Genomic DNA, 21389 nt, shown 5'->3' on the forward strand with positions numbered 1-21389 from the left:
AAGTGTTTATCCAAAGCCATGGCGGTGGGGGACACTTCAGTTTCCACGCTCGGGCAAGCGGGAGCCGATCTCCCTCCGCCTCCCAAGGCTGCACACACAGGTCTGCAGCGCAGCCCCGTTCCCAGCCCAGGGACTGAGCTGCAGGAGGATGTTCAAAAGCAACGCTAATTACCTGGCATTAAAAAAAGCAAAGGCATGTTTTAGTAGCCTTTCAAGCTGGAGCTGACGCTGCCCGATGAAGAATGGGATTGCTATGCTGGCAGTTCATTTTATGGAGGCACCTTTGCAAAAGATGCAAAAATAAAAGTGAGCTGAAGGAAAAGAAAGCAGAAGGCCGGGAGACAGGCAACTGAACAGAGCAGATTGATTTAACAGATATGATGCATTTTTACTGTCTGCATTATGCGTGGAAATTTATATTCCAAGTGACACAGTAACAGACTCGATTGTAATCAAACAACGCTGCTGAGGTGTCAGGAGCACAGATGCTGCCTATCGAAAATATTTAAAACAGAAAGTAAAACTTTGAAAAACCCGCAGTGGGGAGCGCAAGCAAAAATGCTCTGTGATGTTTCTGACCCAACACAGCTTCCCCTCCCCTGCTTCCCTGCTCTCTCTGGCGCTGGAGGTCGGACAACCTACGTGAGTCACCCCAGCTACAGCTCAGATAAACCCTGATGAAAAGCAAAGGCCGGCAGTGAGCTGGCCAGGGCAGGCTGGGGACCCGCCGTGATAATTGTGCACTAGCCATGGGACGGGGGGGAAGGGCTGTTCCACGCGTTTTGGGGAACTCCAGCCAATGGATTCCTCCCCTGGGTGTTGCGGGAGGGCTTGGCCAGCATGTGAGAAAGGGAGGGGAAGAGTTTGAAAACAACCCAGAAGGCTCTAAGGAAGGCAGGCGGCTAGAAAGTGACCTGCTTGCCTCTGCGCAAGCACTTTGCTCCAGGTGACTGGCGGTGTTCGAGGTGGAAGGGACCCGGTGGCCACGGGTGGGTCCCCACTTGGCGTGGGTCGGTGCAGCAGAGGCCCTGGGCGCAGGTAACGCTGGGATGCAGGTGTTGGGGAGGTTGCCTTGAGCTGCAAACTGGCCAGAAACGGTCAAAAGAGTTGTGGGGTTTTTTTTTCTACGGGGGGAGGAATTCCGCTTTCTTGTTTTGATGGGGATGTTGGTGGTCTGTTTGCTATTAACACGGTGGGGGGAGGGAAGGAGTATGCAGGTTTTAGAGATTAGCATGTGATCAGCTGCCTTTAAATACTGCCGGTAGTTTTGAGGTTAGGAAGGCAAAAACAGGCAATATCTTTTAGCAGACTGGTTGATACAGTGGAAAAATACAAAATAATTTTCCATGCGCATCAGCCCTTTTTCAGGTTGCAGTGGTTTAGAAATCAGAAAGTTCATGCAGTCAAATCTAGAGAAGATTTTTTAGTGATTGATAACCCAATAGCTAGTAGAGACATTCAGCAGAAGAAAGAAAAAACACACCATTTTCTTCTCTGGAGATGTGCTGGATGGTTCAGAAGTTTTCATCTCCTTTTCATTACTGACCCAGCTTTTGGGCCTCTTGAAAGTAATCCAGTCCTAAATTTTTTCAGAAAATCCTCTAGGTATTTTCCACAGTGCTTTAAAACTTGTAATTGGTGTGATGCACTGATGCGGTATTTTGTGGCATCTTCTCTCGTGCAGGTTCTGGTTACTGTTTCAGTCTGGTTTCTCTGCCACGTCTTTCCTCCTCGCTGCAAAATCTCTTTAAAGCCCCTCTTCTGTCTTGCAGAGGAAGCTGAATTCCATGACCTATGTTAATAGCTAGGATTTATTTCCCAAATCTCAGTGATGACACAGTAGTGGTTTGCCTGGTACGTGCTGATCAGCGGAGGTGCAAAGAGCAAACTAGAAATTATTTTTTGATTGATGGGGAAACAACATCTTTTGACGCTGCCTCTAGGTCGCATGTGAAAAAATTCCTGTGTGAACACGTTGAACTGTCCTAACTTGAAAATGTCTGCAACTTGGTGTTTTCATGAACAAGAACGATTTTCTTTCTGTCATTTGTCTGACGGGGAAAGTATTTATCATTAAAAACACAGGAATCATGCTGCAGAGTCTTTTAGCAGATCACTGGTATTTTAATTCTTAAACTTAGTTTTGGTGATTCATGCAGAGCTGGGCCAGTAAACCGATTCAGAGGCTCTTATACAAGGAAAGTTTGGCTCTTCAGTCAAAAGTACACTGATTCGGAGTAGAATTATACTGGAAAAATACGTAAAACCACTATGAAAGTCATAATCTATTAACTGAGGAGGATTCTCTTGCTGGCAGATGAAAAATCCTGCAATGCAAACGTACTAAATCAGAAGGGATGTGTGTATTCTTTTCTCATAGCACTGGACTGCTATTGCCTGGGGTCTCCGGAGTGACGAATGACAGAGAGAAAAGAAAGGGTTAGCTGAGTTTTTAGGAGACATTGTGAATGGAGGCAAAATACATGACAGTGAAAGGAGACTGTCGTCTCTCATTAGGTGTCTGGCCTCAGGCAGTGCATATAGAATAAGCGGGGTAAATGTAAACTAAAATAAGGTAGGAAGTTTGGAAGGCTGTGGATGGATATGCTGTCAAAGGCAGCGTTAAGCGTTTCAGCAGCGGAGAAGGCGGCTGCAGCACCTTTTACCTGTCGGACATCCTGAAGGGCAGGGCTCCCACCTGCCAGCTGCGAGGCGGCTCTGGTGTCCCCTGCCCAAAGGCCTGTCCCCTGGCACCAACGCTGAGGGGAAGGTGGAGGAGTCTGGTGTGAGGAGGAGGCAAAAGGCCTGAAATCCCCGCCTTAGCCGACAGCAACACAAAGAAGGGGTAATACATTATTTTTTCTGATGGTTTTGCTTCAGGAAAAAAAATATTGATTTCCAATAACAAGAGGAGGGCACGATGCTGAAAGGGAGCCAGGCACCACTGTCAAGGTTTCCAGGGCTGCCTGTGCTGCTCCTCCATGCGGGCTTCCCCACTGCCCGCTCAGGCTGTCACTGGGCCTGCAGACCCCGGTCCCCTCAGGGGGTCTCTGGGTGCAAGCCCTCTCCGCCATCCCGCGGTCTGTCGTTTCAGGCCTGTCACCGCCATGTCCCCTCACGGGCTGAGGGCCGCGGTCCCACCCCTGCACTGAACGGCTCCTTCCCGCCCCCTCCCCGCCGACGCCCCCGAGATGGTCTCGCCTTCCCCCCCCGTCCCGCTTTGCTTTTTCCTGAGGGCCAAGCCCGTCCCCGCCCACCGGCCTCCTCGCCCGTCGATTGGCTGCGGCGGCTGGCGGACGACAGCCAATCCGCGGCGCCGCGGGCGGCCGTGTCGCTGAGGGGAAGACAACAACAACAAGCAGGCAGCGGTGGGGGCGGGTGCGCGCGCGGCCGGGGGGCGGGGCCGCGGGCCGCCGGTAACGGTCCGGGGCGGTGTCGGAGGGGAGAGGCGGGGCGGGGCGGGCGGCCCTGTCTCCTCCCTGCGGGCGGGGCGGCCCCGTCCTGCTGGGGGGGGGGTGTGTGTGTGGGGAGGTTTGCTGGGCCCGCGGGGCGGTCGCTGAGGGGCGCCGCGAGGAGAAGGAGGAGGAGGCGGCGGCCTGCCCGCTGCCCAGCCGCGTCCGGTCCCGCGGCGGTAGCGGTGGTGGCAGGCGGGCTTGGCCGCGCAGCGAAGCTTCTCCGGCGGTGGCAGCGCCGCCGAGGGCACATCTTGTGAGGTGCGGGGGCTCCTCGGCCTGTGCCGGCGTGTGGTGGCTGGGCCCCGCGGCAGCCCCGCGCCGCCGGCCCACGGCCCTCAGTCACGGCTCTGCTTGAGGGCCCAAGGTCTTCGCCATTGGCTTCTTCCAGTCGCGCGGGCTTTATAGGGGCTGCTAAATCTTACCTGGTTATTCTTGCGTCTGTCTGCGGAGCAACAGCTGACGTCTGCAGGTCTCCGAAGCCCTGATGATGCGGGGTGTTTGCTTAAAGTTAGGGGGAAGAGAAAAATCGTGTAGGCTGTGTGGAAGTTCCTCAGGGATGGCTTGCATAGGCGTAAGGTCTTGATAAGTTTTGGAAGCTTGCTTCTGCAGCGTGTGTTGTTCCAAAACGTTAATTTACCGCTGTTTACCTGCTGGGGTAGAATTGCCTGTTTACATAAAAGTACATGCAGTGGTGGTGAGTACAGAGAGCTGAGCGTATTTTATTGGTGGTTTTCAGTAACTTGGGAACTACCCTCGTCTGCTAAACTGCTTCAGAAGTACTGTTTGTATCACTGATTAATCTTAAGATTGCTCACTGCATTCTTGTTTTGCAGATGCTTAAATTTACTTCTGTCCATTTTGTTCTAGTATTGTATCTTCTAACATAAGATTTTGGGGTTATTTATTCTTATGTTTTTAATGCTGTTTTTTAAATTGTGTGCTTAGTTGATTGGTAATACTGTATGGTATAATTCTGCAAAATACAAAGTGATTTTTTTTATAAAGTAAATACCAGCATCCTGAAGATCTAGCAGACCTGTTGGCTTGAGTTAATGAGAGGGTGCATTGCTATATGGAGAATATGTCTTCTAATCAACATGACAACATGAATCGTAAAGCTCAGTTATTCTGTTGTCCTTGTTACAAACAAAGCAGGGTGCTGAATCTCGACAGCATGTGAAAGTTGTGTTGTTATTTATTACATTGCAATAGGTGGAAGATTTCAACTAGGATCCTATATGGAAAAAAGTATTTCTCCACTTGAAATTTAGGACTTGATTACAAATTATGAAAGCCATGATTGTTACTTAATACAGGTTTTGTTCTTTGTCCTCTTTTTTCAGAGGTGGACAACTGATGGAATATTCCCCTAGGAAGAATAAAACTGTTCTTAAGCGGTAGTTTGCTCAGATTGGAACGAGATCCATATAAGAAAGCTCTCAACCAACAGTGACTGGGAACGCTTGAGAACTTCTGAATGATTGATTGAGGTAACTCAGAAAAAAAAAAGGTTTTTTTTTTTAATCTAAAAAAACCGAAACTGGTGTGGGGCAGGGAGGATTTCTTGCTACACAAAACTGTTAACTGCTTGGGCTGACATTAGGAAATGCAAGATTTTGACAGTTTGATACTGTGCCCTAAGCCAGAGTGAGTTTATTGCCAACGGTCTGTGATGAATCATTTGCAGTTAATAGGTTTGTGGTAGGCAAGTGGGCATAAGGGGGAAAACATGGAAAGAGAAGAAAAGGGGAAGGGAGGGCAATTGTTTGGTGTCACAATCTTGCCACTCAGTGGTAAACTGTTTTGGGGGCAGCAAAGGATGAGAAAAGGGGAAAAAAGAGCCACTGAATTCTTACGGGGCAGACACAAATTCCAGTAATATTGACAGGACTACAAAGGGATTTGTGAAAATTTTGCAGGTGAAAAAGTATGTGGGGAATTATGGAGCTGCTTAATTTTTTGTGTACAGAAAGGAAAGATGGATTATGCCGTCTCTTTCACAGTGACATGGGGTGGTTTCTAGCATAGCAGCTGCTAGGAAGAGGGAGAAAGAGTAACAGAAAAAGAGGTGTGTTCAACTTTATCCCTTGCAGATTGAATGGTGGTTGTAAGGAGTGTTTGAAGGGTGCGGAAGCACAGATGTGAAAGCTTGACAGCTGTATGTACACATACAGTAAAACATAAACACAATGTTCTCGAGGAGAGGAACAAAAAAATAGTTTGTCTTCTGAGGGCTGGTCTGAACTTGATAAATTGGTACCATTTTATCAGTATAGTTCACCTCAAGAACATTTCTCTTGTGGATACAATTAGAACGTTGATACTGTATGCTCATATAGATAACAGCTTTGCAGAATAGGTCTAAATTGATAGAGGTGTTTTTTATCAACTAAAACGGGCTGCATACAGAGGGCTTTTACCCTTAAAATAACGGCTTTTATCCCGGTGCCTCCTTTATAAGCAGCAGAACTGAGAACTGCCAAGACATCAAGTCTTAGATGTGTTTGAGTGTGGTGCTGTCTCACATTACACCGTTTACTTTCCCAGGAACTTTTCAGTGGCTACTGATAGTTAATTATAACTTAAAAAAACCCCCTATTTTTGCATTGTATTTTGTGAGTGAAGCCTTCGCAGCTTTTTACTTGTTAAGATTGGTCTAGTACTTTTCTTCCCCTAACCTTCTCCATTTCTTTTTAGGCCTTGAAGGGAAAACATTAAGACTTTACATTTCGCAGTCAGTTCTGTTAAGCAATTATGGAAACAGAGAAGGAGCACATTTATGTTACCCCAACAGGTAAGTATTATATTTGGGTTTTGTTTTTTTATTTAAATTTACTTAACTGACCTGAAGTGTTCTCTGTGGAAAGATGTATTACTTGTTAATTTTTTAACAGTTTTGATTAAAAAAAATCATCAAAAATTTGCAAAATGGTTCAAGTATGTATCATAGTATCCTGCTTGATTACATTTATTTCAAAATTTGTTAAAATCATAAAGTTAACATTTCTTTAACTTACTAAATATTAGTGACTCTGGACTCCTCATTATCTGACTTCCAGTAGTGCTGGTGTGAAGAAAAGAGTAAGCTCAAGTGTAACATGTGCATTTGAGAGGTACAAATTCTGCTTTTGTGTAGCTGTTTAGCTTAAAATTAGAGGACACAAATGATGAAAAGCTTGACTGGAAGTGGGCTGGCATGAGAAAACTTTACTGGATTTGTGTTAGAGGCTGCCCTGAAATTGACTGTTTTGTCCATATCACGAACGTGTTTTATGATACTTAGTCAAGTTTCAAGTTGTTCTCTGTGTCTTTCAAAGTTTGTGATGATCTGCACTGACCTTTCTATACTAAAGAGTTTTTGTAGATTTTAAATGCTTTTCAGAAAAAAGTTGCATATATGTTAAGATGGTATGCAATGCAGTTGAAGTGGCAACATGCTCCATATGACCTCATATTTTAAACCAGAATTAGTTTAATGTAGAAGAAGGTATGTTACTTCTCAGTGTTTTAGAATTATATTTAGATAATAGGTGGGAAACTGCTAGGTATCTAAATTGACCTAATTTGGTCAAATTAAATTTCTGTGTAGGTAAGTACTTTCTGAATGTGTTGTTAATTAAGGTAGCACCATAAAAGCACAGATTTTAAATGCGCTTGCTAGGCTTAATAGCAGGGTAATAAGATCAATTTGGATAACTTTCAAATATACAGTAAGCAAAGTCTTAATGTTTCTAGAACACTGTTACCGCTTTTATACGCGTGTGTATATCTTACATGATGTAAAAATGAGGAGCTGAAAGGAAGATCTGCATCATTTTATATGTACTCTTTATAAAACTGCTTTATTTTAGAAAACTATTGAAAACTAGTATATTTGCTTAACCTATTTTTTCAGCCTAACTAGGTAACTAATAGTGGAGGGCCAGCTGGTCATAGCATTATGGAGAGAGAGGTTGCAGCTGGAAGTGATAGTGTTACATAAAAAATAGTTCAGTAGCCCAGTGAGAAATACTAGTTCTTATGGGACGGATGCTTCCTGTGGAGGATTTCCTTTAGTCTCGAACCTGAGATCAGGATTGTATAAGGAGGCTGGACTGTAGCCTCCCCTTTTATTCTTCGTCATCAGGTTCAGGATTGATTTGTGTTAATTGTTGGCCATTGTCTTTGGAAATGGAGAAAGAAGTAAGCGGTCACTGAAGAGTAGGGGTTCCTGGACAGACGGATTTCACGTCTAAACTGGAGAAATTTATGCAAGAGTGGGCATGAAGAAGAATTTAAATTCAGTTGTCTGAGATGAGCTGGTTGTGCTGATGGGGTCTCCCTGGGGAATAAGAGGAAGGAAACCTGTTCTGTTTGGTTTTGAGTTTTTTTTTCCCCTCTGCTACCTTTATGCAAATCTCTCATTGTTTTATTAAAATATTAGACAAACTGAGAAAGCTTGCTGTGAGAATCCTTTCCTGGGCATGATGCATGCTTTTCTTTTTTAGCTTGCTGCAAGCATAAAAGGAATGCTTTTGTGGGAGTAATGAGTAGAAAGATGAAGCTTAGGCTGGAACGGCTGCATTATTGTTCAGCTATAGCATTCACATCTGTGAAACACTAGTGTCTAAATGTTATTTCTTTGATCACAAAGGAGGCAGTTGCATCAAACTTTCTTCATTTTGTAGCGTAGTATCCTCTTTGATATGGGTAAATACTTTGAGGTTGGAAATGTTTTATTAGTGCACTTTGCGTTCAAAACAATTTTTCATGAACCTGTTTTGAACTGAAAAAAATGTAGTTCTGAGAAGTATTGCCAAATGAGTGTTGCTAATTAGAATGTATTGGAATGGCAAAGTAATACATTTGGCTAAATTAAATACAAATTTTAAATACTCTTCATATTCTGGGTTTATGGCAGTGAACTTTTCTGTAAAGCAGGCTTGGCACAGCTGGAGAAGCAGCTTCTTTTGTGTGGCTTATCATTGCACTTTCTAGGGTTCAGGCTATAGGTTGTATCTTCGAGACTCTACTGAATCCTTTGGAAGGGAAGGGCTGTGTAACAGAGCCCTGAGGCTCTTCCCTTTGCATGTGGGTCTTCCAGTTTGCTGGGACTCCCAGGGTACTAACTGGAATGTAAAATAGGTCTCCAGATGCTGTTTTATCTTGATGGGTTCAGAAGGGGAAGAAGAAATGACAAAGACTTTAGCTCTTAATGATCTCAATAAGACATTCTGCTGAACCATACAGCTCAGGTGGGGGACATCCTGACTTTGTGAAATTGAAGACTTTAGCTGCAAATTTTAAATGTGCATTTAACTTCCCAAAAGAGTGAAATTATGGCACTTCTCAGTGCTCAGATGTTTCAGATCCTTAAATTGTAAGAGAGCTTTTTTTGTTGGGTATGAAAGAAAGCTGGTTACCCATTATATATGATTGTGCTGGGGAGTAAACCATGGTTGTTTTAGAAACAGTCTTGACAGAAGCCACAGTGAGGGGCAATCCATAGAGAGTAAGAGCGATCACACTCTTTCAAAAGACTTTATTCTATGAGTTTTCGTTACCAAACTCCCCAGCCTTTGTATTAAATGGCTTCCTTTCCCCGCCCCAATTTTAAAAACAAAATATGAGTGGTGATGTTGTTGTATTCTTGTAAGTCTAAATCATTTCTTTTCCAGATGGTGAGTTGTATGGAATTTCTTGAATGAGGGGAATGTTGGTTGATGATTTAGGAAATTAATTTCACTTTTGTGACTAGTCTGTTAACATTAGTGAGTTCTTAAAGAATTTACTGTATTGGCAGTTTTTGTTTCTAAATCAAGAGATGAGCGGGTGGAGTGAGAACTAGGCACTTAGATCTTATGTGCTGAGGAGTTCCGATAGTGTTGGGTTTTTTTGTTTAACAAGGGTGGGGTTTTCTGTGGTTTACCTGTTTATAAATGGCTTATTCATTTGCTTTCCAACTCCTGACATATGCTCTGTTTAAATTGTGGATAGCTTGTGCAGGGGAACAAGGAACTCCTTATTACTGTGATGTGTAGGCATATTCTGAAGCCAACATCATTTACCTTGACACAGTTGGAAATAAGAGTTCTATTTAATGTTGTAATCCTTTTAAAATGCAATGTGTTTTGGTATTTTCATGTAAAACTGTTTTGAAACTAAAACAGATTTTTTTTTTTCCTCTATCTCTATTGCAAGAACTTGAGAATCTAAGTGATGCTCCGTTTTCCGGTGATGAAGAAAATGGTGGGTCTGAGGAACGAAAAACTGAAATCAATGGAAATTGGATTCCTGCAACTTCCATTACTGAAGCCAAAATAAATGCTAAAGCAAAGAGACGGTTGAGGAAAAATTCTTCTAGAGATTCTGGGAGAGGAGACTCCGTTAGTGAAAATGGAGAGACGCTGAAGATCGGAGTTGTTGTACCAACGAGCCCAAAAGGGAAACTACTGGACAGGCGATCCCGATCTGGAAAGGGAAGGGGTCTACCAAAGAAAGGTTGGTGTAATGTAGTGAAGACATGATAAAGATTCTGTCTGAAACAGAGTAATTTCACTTTTTTGCAACTGGGAATCACTTTCATAAGCCATAGTCTCTGTGCAGGCCTTTGGTTCTTTGTGCTAGATAGTAGGTGGCAGTAGGAGCTAACAGTAGGTGGCATTCTTATCAGAAAATGTTATATGTGTATCATCAATTAACTTCTGTCTGTAAGGTAGGTACCTTTTCTTAGCAAATTTAATACATAAATTTGAACTGTTGGTGGTTCACAGGACTGTTGTTAATGCAAACTTAAAGCGTGATTACATTTGAAAGTACAGTTTCAACCTTCAGTAACTCTTGTTCAGTTTCATACTGATTCTAGTATCTTAACTGGAAAGTGATGAGAAGACTGGTTGCTAAAGTGGAAACACGTCATACAAACTCACCCTTTTCAGCATATATTGTTAGAGTCAGGAGGTGGGCACAAGCAGTGATGCATCGCTTTTAAGTGAAAAAATGTTGGGCTGAACTCAGAAGTATTCTTTGTAAACTGGTGGTCCTTGCTTACTGTCCCATATTTTGCCAGGTGGAGCAGGTGGTAAAGGAGTTTGGGGAACACCAGGTCAAGTGTATGATGTGGAAGAAGTAGATATTAAGGATCCTAATTATGATGATGATCAGGTAGGCAAATACTTTGTAGTGTTGGTTTTTATTTCCTTCATTGATTTCAATTGCTGTGATGCTTATATTCATGAAGGTTTGGCTGTGTAAGTTATGTGAATGTCAGCCTGGCTGTACTAAATGCTCATTGTTGTGTTTAAGAATGGATCATTGGCTAGTTAAAGACAACTGGTGTAGAAGTGTAGCAGTGTAACACTCACAGACCTTACCCCATGAGTTCTCTTTCTGTGCCTGCCTAGGCAGCACCCTTTTCCCAGCTGTGTTCTTTCGCTGCTGGTTCTCGTGGAGGTGAATATTGCAGTGCTGCTCTATATTACAAACAGGCACCACATTAAAAACGCAACACAGACATTCTCAACTGAGGAGTTTAGTCTGGGACAGTATCCTTTACAGATTTTTCTCTTCCCTGTATTCCCAACCCTCCCAATGTCTTGTAGCAACTTGGTAAAAACACCTAAAACAAGTGCATAGTTCATAGTCTGGGTATTTTGTTAGCCATGTGTTTATTTAGGATATGTTGTAGAAGATTGTACCTTACAGCTATATTATCGGGGGAAAAAATAAAGTCAAGCCCATTGGGCAGAGGGTGCTTTATAACATTAAATCACTGAGGAAAGGAAACACTGATTACAAACACAGATTACTAAAGTCAATACAACTGTGAGACCATAAGTAAATTTTGTGTAACACAAGCAGAGCGATGGTGGTGTCCTTTGAGCAGAGGCTGTTTGCTGTAGCCATAGCTGCTGAGAGGATGGTATGTGGGAACATCAAAACCTTCTTCCAGTATCATTTTTTTCCTTGCAATTCAACACTTAACAATATTAGAGATAGCTATTAAAGGTGAAGCTGATGAGTGCATAAAAGCAAGTTCCAGTGAAGAATGAATATTCCATGGAAGTTCTGTATGCTTAGCTTTTCTAAGGTTGAAAACAGAGACTGGTGTGATAGGAGGATAGGGGTTTAGACTTCTGCTGTACTTGATCATGGAAAGCTTCTTTCCAATAAGCATTATTTGGAAAACTTCCTTGTTCAGATTTCTGTGATCTGTAGTATTGCTCCGAATGTTACTTTTGCAATATGGGAGGAGCAGGGAACAGAATTACAGCAGGGAGATCTGGTTGTGCTGGAACTCTGCAGGACCAGGTTATACAGAAGGGAGTTGCTATGTTACTCTTCCCGTCCCGCTTCCCTCCCCCGCCCCCCCTTAAGGAATGTCTTCACTCGCAAGTATTCTGAAAATGCCTTTTCTCTGATCTGTACGTGCTATGACCTGTCTGGTCATGCAGTCACTAAGAAAGAGGGAAAACAGGCAGGCTTGCTGTCAGGGGCTGGAGTGCCACTTGCAGGGAAAGATGCTGAAAGTTAAATCTTATGCTGTGGCACAAGTAACTCTGCTGGGCTGGGACAGGAGTTTCTGTCATTCTCCCTTCGGTACCTTGATCTCTGTTCATGTGGTGTCAGCAGAATCCTAGTAACAGAGTTTGGAGTGTTTACCATTGTTTAACAGTAAATTCAGCCTTTCAGTTGAATTCAGCTAGGAGTAAATTCAAAATGTAAGAAGCATGACATTTAGCCAGCATTGTCCACACTTTAATGGTAGAGACATAATCTGATGTTTTCTGGCAGAATACTGACTACCAAAGTATTAAGGATTTACATTATATATTTTGATGCTATTAGCACTGCATAAGATGTAAGAGACAGTACTATCTGCAAAAGGGTATATGCTTTGGTTGTATTTTGAAACAGGAGAATTGCATCTATGAAACAGTAGTTTTGCCTCTGGATGAAAGAGCATTTGAAAAAACTTTAACACCAATCATACAAGAATATTTTGAACATGGAGATACTAACGAAGTTTCGGTATGTCGCATGCCTTTTTACATATTTATTTTAGGGGGCAAACCTGTAGCATACAAGGGAATCCAACTGCTAGCTATAAATGAGAATATAGAGATGTTGGTAAGAAATGTGCCAGTAAGAATACCTAAGCAGTTAGAGTCATTACGTGAGCAAAAGCATATATGTAAATACATTAAATATAAGCATATAAATAATTATATATTTGTAATATATTTATATAATATATATTTATATGGTAAGAATTATCAGTCTTAATCTGTTTTGTTTTTCAAATCTCATTTAGGAGATGCTGAAGGACTTAAACCTTGGTGAAATGAAATACAGCGTGCCAGTGCTGGCTGTTTCCTTGGCATTAGAGGGGAAGGCTAGTCACAGGGAAATGACATCTAAGCTTATCTCTGACCTTTGCGGGACAGTAGTAAGCAAAACCGATGTGGAAAAATCATTTGATAGACTGCTTAAAGAACTACCTGAATTGGTGTTGGATTCTCCCAAGGCACCACAGGTATATCTGTAAAAGTTTTATGCTAGTAGTCAAAAGCTTTTTCTTTTAAATCATGGCTAAAATCAATCAAGTAAACTGAAATAGACTCTGTATTTTGAAAAACATTTATGGATTGTCTTACTGTCTGTAATCTCCTAGCGATTTCCCAGGCTGTGTTTTTACTGTGAGATGGCTCATTTAAATAAAATCTGAAAACCAAGCATGTAATAATTGTCTACTTAGAACTACTTTGAAATTCAACATTTAATTAAAAATGCTTCTGTTCTGTTGCAGTTGGTGGGCCAGTTTATTGCTAGAGCTGTTGGAGATGGGATTCTAAGCAGTACTTACATAGATGGCTACAAAGGCACCGTGGATTGCGTCCAAGCTCGGTAACTTTCTTCCTGTCTTATATAGCTACAGTTTTCTATTCTGAATGCCGAAGACAATGATCAGGAATTTAGGACTTCAGGATAAATCATGTGGTTGTCTATAACTTCTTATTTTTTAATGATAAAAAAGAAACCCATAAAACCCGTGACAACAACAAAATCCAGAATGACTCAGAGAAGAAATACTGAAAGTGCCTGAAAAATGTATTAATACATTTGAGTTCAGTTTGTCAGGTTTGTTGTCCAGCTTATGTTTGACAGTGGAAAAAAAATGAGCTGAAACAAGAAGTGATTATAGAAGGTTTTGTCTTTGGAAAAAGCTTTAATGTGATTAATGAGTAAATATAGCATCAGGACAGCTGCTGTAAATATGCTGTGAAATACACGAGGGATTAACTGGCTTGCCTTATAAAGGTTTGAAGCTTGTGCAGTGCTTTCCTGGACTTTCTCTGTAATGCTTTATTCATGAAGAAGTATAATCGTTTTCCATGTCAGAGTGAGAAGATTGAAGGAGCAATCTCTGACAAAGAGGGACATTTTAATAACCAATCATGTCTTATTATTTTTCCCTCATAAGTGTATGTTTCAGGCTTGATACAGAGGTGCTGAACTCTTGTAGCTTCTAAAAGTTCCATTTGTAATGATTATAGTTGAGTACTAGGCAAATGCTGAGCTGCCTAACTTGAGGGTTCAAATGGTGAAAATTGTTTGTCAGTTATACAGCTGTCTCCTGTGATTTGAAGGATTGTAGCCTGCATACTGCACATCTGGGATGCTTTGCTGCCTCTGCTAATTCCTGTCCGGTCTTTTTCTGCTGGTTAAGTCTTAGTGAATAGAGTTCTTGTTATCGGCTGGCCCCCGGTATGGGAATGGGGATAACTGTTTCTTCTTTAGCTAGAGGATGCTTAACTGGGTCTCTTTTTTTTTTTTTTTTTTTTTTTTCTCCTTCAACGAACTGGCAAGCTTCCCTAGTTCATGCCATCTTTTTGCAACTACGTATTTGCCTTCTGAAGTGCTGTTTTGGCTTAAATTCTTAAGGTTTCATAATTCTTTAGAACCAAACAGAAAATATTTCAGTAGAAACGCTGTTCTTCAGGGTGGAAGCAACTCAAGCCTCTTTTGTTTGAGATACACATGCCAAGCTGCATTCTTGGAGGAGCCCAGATACAATCCATCTCTGCATAAGAAAACATTAAGTTCTTTATTGTGAGGATGTTTCAGGTTCTGCATGGATGATTCAGATCTGCTATCATCACAGACTGTTACCTGTCCTAAGCATGGTATAACCAAAATGGTTAGCCACTTCTTGATCCGGATATCCCCATGGAGTTGCTAACCCTGACCTCTTCCCAGGGATCTGGTGGCTTTGCCCAAAGAGGAATGGCAGCAGGGGAAGTTACAGAGGCCTTTTAATGAAGTTCTGTAATAACTTTTTAAAACACTAACTTTGCTTTCTAGAGCTGCGCTGGACCGAGCTACTGTGTTGCTGAGCATGACAAAGGGTGGAAAGCGTATAGACAATGTGTGGGGGTCAGGAGGTGGCCAGCAGTCTGTGAAACACCTTGTTAAAGAGGTAACTGACTTCTACAGAACTCTTCTCTCTAGAGTTTACTGCTTGTCTAAGCTTATCTTGTTTGGTTTGGAGGAAAGAGATACATATATCCTGTAGCAAAATGATACTGAGTATTGGTTTTGTTGTTGGGGGTTTTTTTATAATTTATTTATACAAAGTAGTTTTTAAAAACTGATGTAGATAATTTTGTTGATTTTTGTAATATTTGTCAGTGGTGGGAACATGCTAGTACAATATTCTGTATTGCAAGTATACATTTATTTTCGCTTTAAGCAAAACTTTTAAGCACTTAGCTTTTTAAGAGCTCACAATATGAAGTGGTGAAGTAATTAGAAGAGCCAAGATGAAACTGGCTAAACGAGATAAACTATTATGATTCTTTTGGCATCGCTGATTAAAAGCACAGTAATAACTGAAAAAGAGATAGAGGTAGAAATAGGAGTGTTTTTAGAGATCCATGCTTTGAAGTAGGAAGGCTTAAAGGAAAAGTTGTAATTTCTAGGTTGTGAGTGTAACAGATGATAGGAGGAAAAGGAGTTTGGGGGAGAAGATAAGCTTAATCATACCCATATTAACCTTTTATGGTGATAGCATCTTATAAAGCAATGTTCTTGGTGCTTGTGTGTCTGTATTAGCACTATGGATAGGTATTTGGCTTACACAGTCTTTCGGGTTGCTGACGACATCTCAATTTAATTACGCTTATAAAAACACTAGCAGCAAGTTTCAGGAACTAACTTGCTGCTGGTTTGATCACAGATTACCAAAACAGTTGACAGCTTTTAAATTTTGTATCTCGTTTATGTTGGGCTTCTTGTTTGTTTTAAAATTCAACAGATTGATATGTTGCTGAAGGAGTATTTGCTTTCTGGAGATATACTGGAAGCTGAACGTTGCCTTCAGGAACTGGAAGTGCCCCATTTTCACCATGAACTTGTATATGAAGTAAGAAAAGATCAAGAATCCCTTTAATAATTGTCAGTAATACCAACAGGTTTGGTTTTGTTTTGATGTGGGCATGCAAATAATATAACTGGAATCTGAAGCTCAGGTTGTGAGTTCTGGTGTGACTTGAATAACTAAATTGTTTCATGTGAAGTTAATGGTTTGTGTGCACAATGTGCAACAAGTAAGCTGCTGCTAACTCTGGGAAGATCCAGAATTAATTTGTGTTTGTTGGGCCAATAGCTGGATTCAGATTATCATTGATTCCTAAAAAAAGAAGAGCTTGGTTTATTTTCTGCTGAGGAATAGCAGCAAAAAAAGCCACGCTTCATTCTGGTGTTTGCTGCCTTTTAGTTTCAGATGCCTGGGTACTCTAATGGGTGCTCTCAGAACCAGACTATATGAGAGAAAGATCATCTTTGCTGTATCTGGGAGATTGTTCCCATTTGTACTCTTTTATCTGCCAAACTGGGAAATGGTTGGTTACCAATAAAGCTGAACTCCCACAATCTACAAATTTTTCTCTTCGGTAAATTGACTCCACTTAGAAAATTCCTTCATGATAGAAAACCAGAATCCTTTTAGTTGAAGGGGGTTATGGAGATTTGTAGATCTTAAACTCCTAAGTTTTTCTAAAATCACAGACACAAAATTAATTGCCATCTGTACTGCAGCAACCATATGGATATAGTCATGTGTCTCTCAAACTAGAAAGGCAGTGCTTTTTGCTCTGTCTAGTCCTTTCTAGTTTTCCATACCATTTCTATTTATCCAAATAATCTTTAATCAGTTTTTCTTTTCAAATAATAGTATACTGAAACTGTAAGTGCATGTAACAAATGGACTTCCTTCCCTCCCCAGAAATGCGTACTAATCCACTCCTTCTTGCACCTCATGTGCTTACACAACATGTACTTGAACCACTTGCATGATTTGTTATAGGCTGTTGTGATGGTTTTGGAATCAACTGGAGAAAAGACCTTTAAAATGATACTGGATCTGTTGAAATCTCTCTGGACGTCTTCTGTCATTACCATGGACCAAATGAAAAGAGTAAGTCTAGCATTTAGAGAATTTTGGGTAAGGTCTTTCAAAATTTGTATAGTTTTTATCTTCTTTTAAGTACTATTTGTAGTCTATTGTTGACTGCTGCTCTCTTTTTAAATTCCCCATGGTCATTATGTATCCCATACAAATAATCTGTCACTGATGTATGTACAATACTTGCCATGTACTGGGAGAAGTACAAATGAATTCCGAGCAGCAGTTCTCTGTAGAACTGCAAGGTACAGAATATTTAAACATTTAGTCAGGCATTTCCAACTGCTTTTATGCAATTAAATGGTTAAAACTAATAATTTAAAATGCTGCAATATAGCTTCATTTTTTTTAAATATAACTTTTCTTTTTATACAGTAGTTCTTCATAATCGAAGAAGTACAATAAGGACCTACTTAATTACAAATGTCAATTAGAACACTGTATAGAAGCTAATATTTTACACAGTTGGAGTCATCCATGGCTTTGCTTCTAGGTATGAATATAGGACAGCTGTTCTGTCCCAAGGCAAACTAGGTACCACACAAAGACTTGCGTCAAAATTTACCCAGCCATACTGCCGGTGGGAAGTGATGAAGTCATCTCTGGTTGTCGCCAGCGTTTCCCTTACTGCATAAACTGTTTTGGTGGATATTTGTGGCCACATTTTGTTCATTTACATGGAAGAATAGTTAACTTTTTCTTCCTTGTGTTACTACCCATGTGATAGCAGCCAGGCTAACATACACATTCTGTACTGTCTGAATTTCTGGATTCTAAAGAAGTTAAAAATTCAGCTGTTTTTTATGTAGATAGGTAGTTGTGTAATACCATGGAATTGCCTGGTATTAGACCTTGCTTTTCCACTGACTTGCAGCTGCTCTGCTTGAGGTTTTTTTTGAAACTGTCCATAGTGTACACGAAACTATATTGAAAAAAGAAATCCTCGGAGTACAAAGGGGTATTAAAAAAAAAAATTGTAATCACAGAATAACCAGATCATTATTTGAATTCTTACCTTGCAGGGCTATGAACGAGTTTACCGTGAAATCCCAGACATTAACCTGGATGTGCCACACTCTTATTCTGTGCTCGAGCGGTTTGTAGAGGAATGCTTTCAGGCTGGAATAATCTCCAAACCCCTGAGAGACCTCTGTCCTTCAAGGTACTTGTTTTATTGTCGATAGGTGAAGGCACTGCTTTTTGTCCCCATTGCAGGTAATGGAAAGCAGGATCTTATGACCAAAGTATTACAGAGGGGAACTGGAAACTATGGAGGATGGAGAAACAGAGGGTTGGACTAGTAAAAAGTTTATTAAGAAGCTGCACTGATGTGAAACCTGTTAAGTGGAGTCTGGGATAAATACTTGAGGAAAGCAAGCTTCTAGTGAGTGCCAGGCGGCACGCCTGTGTGCTCTCCAGAGGATGAAGGCCTGCCTCTCCTCTGTGTTGCTGATTTGCTTGGTAGAGATCAGTGCAGTACTGCGATGGAAGATCAGGCGTCGCAATGATCCATGCAGGTGACAGTGGAAAACTGTCAGCTACAGTGAAAACACAAAATGAAAACACATTTGCTTTTAAGCAGTGGTGTGAACGTACCAAATGGCATGAAGAGAGTTCTAAGATGAGACAACCAATCCTTACCTTTATGGCAAAAGGGAATAGGACACTTACGTGCAGTAAGGTGTACATGCCTGATCCCTTCATATCTGTCATGGTTTGTATAGTGCTTTTTGTTTTGTTATTGTTTACTTAGCATAAATAATGCTGTTTGAACTGTAATGTAATCAGTATTCTGTTCTCTCCTTACTGGTCACAATACAATTCCTAAGTTCCATTTCCTGTGGGGAATATGTGTAAACTTTTAAATTTTATTTTAAAACTGTTATTCACAATTTACACATAGGGAATACTATTTGTTAGACACATCTCTTCTAGTTTGGGTGTTTTGTTTGGCTGCTTAAACCATCTAGACAGCTTGTGAGGAATTTGGGTTTTGAAATGTCAGTGTCTTATCAAAACCAGCTTCTATTTGTGGACTTCAGACTCAACACTGAGTTTGTGTGTATCTTCGTATCAAATGTTTTGCCGGTTTGGGGTGTGGGAGGGTTGAAAATCATGGCTGCAACAAAAGCTTGATTATACTTCAGTTCTTAGTACATTGAGAGGCATTGTTGGCTTAATATGCCTTCAGTTTTGGGTAGAAAAACACCATTCCTAGGCATTCAAACTCTGATCTTTTGCAAGTGTGAACATTAAAAGGGGAGCAAAGTAGAAAGGACTTAACAATGAAAATTTTGAAAAGCTTCTTGCAGATAAACCTAGATGTAAGTTTCAGATGGATTTTAAGCAATTTACCAGTGATAAGAATGTCAGCTAATCTTGGTGAACTTGCACATCTCACATTTGATTCCAAGACCAATAGAAGATTCTTCTCAGTAATAGATAAGAAAACACAAGCAAAGCTACTTTTGAACTTACTGAAAAGACACTTTCTGTTTTCTTACAGGGGTCGAAAGCGTTTTGTGAGTGAAGGAGATGGAGGTCGTCTTAAGCTAGAAAGCTACTGAATGTGAGAACCAACTCCTGAAGCCTTAAAAGTTTAAAGGGAAAGTAGATATCTATATATATACAAACACGCATGCTTTTTTGGTGTGTGTATGTATATATGTATACACATATATAATATACCAAAATTTTAAGAGTTGCTTAGCACAGTTCATATTTTTTTTTAAAAGCACATGTTTTGGGTACAAATCATTTTTTTAAATAGTTTTATAAATTTCAGAAAGAAAACTTCTTTCTTTGGGTATATAGTAGAACAACTGGCCACTCTGCTGTGGGGGTGCCTTCAAATAAGCTATTTTTTCAAGTGCCATATGTTTATGACCTAATCATTCCTTGTTTGCATCAATGTCTGACTGCCACTCTTTCTTTAAAGGACAGTGTTGTCATCATAAAATCACTGGTTTACACAAAGCTTTATAGAAGGGCCAAGTTACGCTGCTGAGATCCCATTTCCATTGCTGCTGGAGAAATACTGTGCTTTGGGAGGAAAAAATAGTTGTTTCTTTGTTTTAAAGAGCCCAAGAAAATGGGAGTTGGGTCATAAGATTAATTCATCTGTTTCAGGGGAAAACACTGGTTGGTTTTAGCCCCTGTGTACCAAACTCATCTTTTTTTTTTTTTGTATGTAACTGGAAAAGTGAAAAGTTCTGGTAAAACATATTAAAAATATTTTTTCTGAAGCTCTCCTTTCTCCCTGCTCTTTTTTTCTTTTAACAGAACAAATTTAACTCAAATCTCTGAACACCACCTTTTTGTATTACTGTGGGAGAAGGTCCAGACGAGGCCATGAAGATGATGAGAGGGCTGGAGCACCTCTCCTGTGAGGACAGGCTGAGAGAGTTGGGGCTGTTCAGCCTGGAGAAGGCTCTGGGGAGACCTTCTAGCCCCTTCCAGTACCTAAAGGGGCTACAGGAGAGAGGGGTAGGGACTCTACCAGGGAGTGTAGTGACAGGACGAGGGGTAACGGTTTTAAACTGAAAGAGGGAAGATTTAGATTAGATATCAGGAAGAAATTCTTTACTCTGAGGGTGGTTGCCCAGAGCAGCTGTAGAGGCCCCACCCCCGGAGGTGTCCAAGGCCGGGATGGATGGGGCTTTGAGCAGCCTGGTCTGGTGGAAGGTGTCCCTGCCCAGGGCAGGGGCGTGGAACTGGATAAGCTTTAAGGTCCCTTCCACCTCTAACCGTTCTATGGTTCTGTGATGACTCTATTACAATCTGTAGAAGAGCAATGAATAATTAAGCCCAGAGTAAGTATTTACACAATATATTTTTCTGAAAACAAGTGACTTGTGTAGGAGTATCGCGGCTCGCACTGAGATGCTCTGAACGTGTCTGTGCAGCGCAGCTTTGCCCAGCCCTTTCCAGGAGCAAGACGGATGTAAGGGCTGACTTAGAGCAGCCCAGCCGTGCCCCTCCTGCTCCCTTAGGTCTGTCGGTTCCGTGCCAGGACTGACGCGGCCTTGAAAGCGGCAAGTGGAATTCTGACGGAAAAACGCCAGAAAAGGAGCCTCCCGCCCCCCCATCCGCCTGCTCCCGGCCGGCGCTTCGTCCGCAACCTCCCCTTCAGAGCGGTACCTCCGCGGGGCCGGGCTAGGGCCGGGCCGGCGGCGTCCCCTCGGGCGGCCGCGCCGCCTCCAGCGCCGCCCGCTGCAGCTTCTCCAGCTTCTCCAGCGACACCGACTTGAGGGGCAGCACCTTGGGCTTGCACAACACCATGGCGGCGGCGTCCTCCACCGACAGCTGCCCTGTGAGGGGAGAGAAGGGCCGTGCGTGAGCGGCGGGGCCGGGCCGGGCCGACTGCCGGGCCGGGCCCGCCGCCGGTACCTTGTTTGGGCAGCACCTCCCGGAACGCTGCCTTTCCCTCCGGCATGGCGGCTCCCTCACGGCGGCGCGCAGGCGCAGTGCTGAGGGGGGAGGCGCACCTG

The 21389-nt window shown here is 41.9% G+C and overlaps 2 protein-coding genes across 8 annotated transcripts; one reads left to right on the forward strand and one right to left on the reverse strand.

Moving 5' to 3' along the window:
• Positions 1 to 882: 882 nt before the first annotated feature.
• Positions 883 to 20144, forward strand: PDCD4 (programmed cell death 4). 5 transcript variants are annotated; one of them, XM_054207500.1, is made up of 13 exons: positions 883 to 1038; positions 4799 to 4945; positions 6153 to 6249; positions 9636 to 9935; positions 10504 to 10598; positions 12351 to 12464; positions 12748 to 12969; positions 13243 to 13340; positions 14799 to 14913; positions 15751 to 15858; positions 16801 to 16911; positions 17922 to 18061; positions 19406 to 20144. In XM_054207500.1, exons 3-13 carry the CDS (start codon positions 6210 to 6212, stop codon positions 19464 to 19466), a joined length of 1404 nt encoding a protein of 467 aa, XP_054063475.1. In that variant the 5' UTR covers positions 883 to 1038; positions 4799 to 4945; positions 6153 to 6209; the 3' UTR covers positions 19467 to 20144. The 5 variants fall into 5 exon arrangements, with proteins under 5 accessions (XP_054063475.1, XP_054063478.1, XP_054063476.1 ...); XM_054207501.1 differs by lacking the exon at positions 883 to 1038 and adding an exon at positions 3520 to 3819; XM_054207499.1 differs by lacking the exon at positions 883 to 1038 and adding an exon at positions 3520 to 3713.
• BBIP1 (BBSome interacting protein 1) lies at positions 14255 to 21387 on the reverse strand. Of its 3 annotated transcripts, none has more exons than XM_054207507.1 (3): positions 21289 to 21387; positions 21040 to 21209; positions 14255 to 14517 (listed from the first exon to the last, which is right to left on the reverse strand). In XM_054207507.1, the coding sequence occupies exons 1-2, from the start codon at positions 21332 to 21334 to the stop codon at positions 21055 to 21057; spliced, it is 201 nt and encodes a 66-aa protein (XP_054063482.1). In that variant the 5' UTR covers positions 21335 to 21387; the 3' UTR covers positions 14255 to 14517; positions 21040 to 21054. The 3 variants fall into 3 exon arrangements, with proteins under 3 accessions (XP_054063482.1, XP_054063481.1, XP_054063479.1); XM_054207506.1 differs by lacking the exon at positions 14255 to 14517 and adding an exon at positions 18192 to 18437; XM_054207504.1 differs by lacking the exon at positions 14255 to 14517 and having other exon boundaries at positions 20713 to 21209.
• Positions 21388 to 21389: the final 2 nt, after the last annotated feature.

The sequence above is a fragment of the Rissa tridactyla genome, chromosome 6 (assembly GCF_028500815.1).
Source record: "Rissa tridactyla isolate bRisTri1 chromosome 6, bRisTri1.patW.cur.20221130, whole genome shotgun sequence".
Classification (NCBI taxonomy): domain Eukaryota; kingdom Metazoa; phylum Chordata; class Aves; order Charadriiformes; family Laridae; genus Rissa; species Rissa tridactyla.

What these genes read in the sequence shown, in the direction of transcription:
- BBIP1 (XM_054207507.1), bottom strand. Translation starts at nt 21,334, where the DNA reads ATGCCGGAGGGAAAGGCAGCGTTCCGGGAGGTGCTGCCCAAACAAG. An exon ending in GGAGGTGCTGCCCAAACAAG is followed by an intron (nt 21,210 to 21,288) that starts GTACCGGCGGCG and finishes CTCCCCTCACAG; the next exon opens with GGCAGCTGTCGGTGGAGGAC.
- PDCD4 (XM_054207500.1), top strand. Translation starts at nt 6,210, where the DNA reads ATGGAAACAGAGAAGGAGCACATTTATGTTACCCCAACAG. An exon ending in CTAATTATGATGATGATCAG is followed by an intron (nt 10,599 to 12,350) that starts GTAGGCAAATAC and finishes ATTTTGAAACAG; the next exon opens with GAGAATTGCATCTATGAAAC. An exon ending in CCATGGACCAAATGAAAAGA is followed by an intron (nt 16,912 to 17,921) that starts GTAAGTCTAGCA and finishes CTTACCTTGCAG; the next exon opens with GGCTATGAACGAGTTTACCG.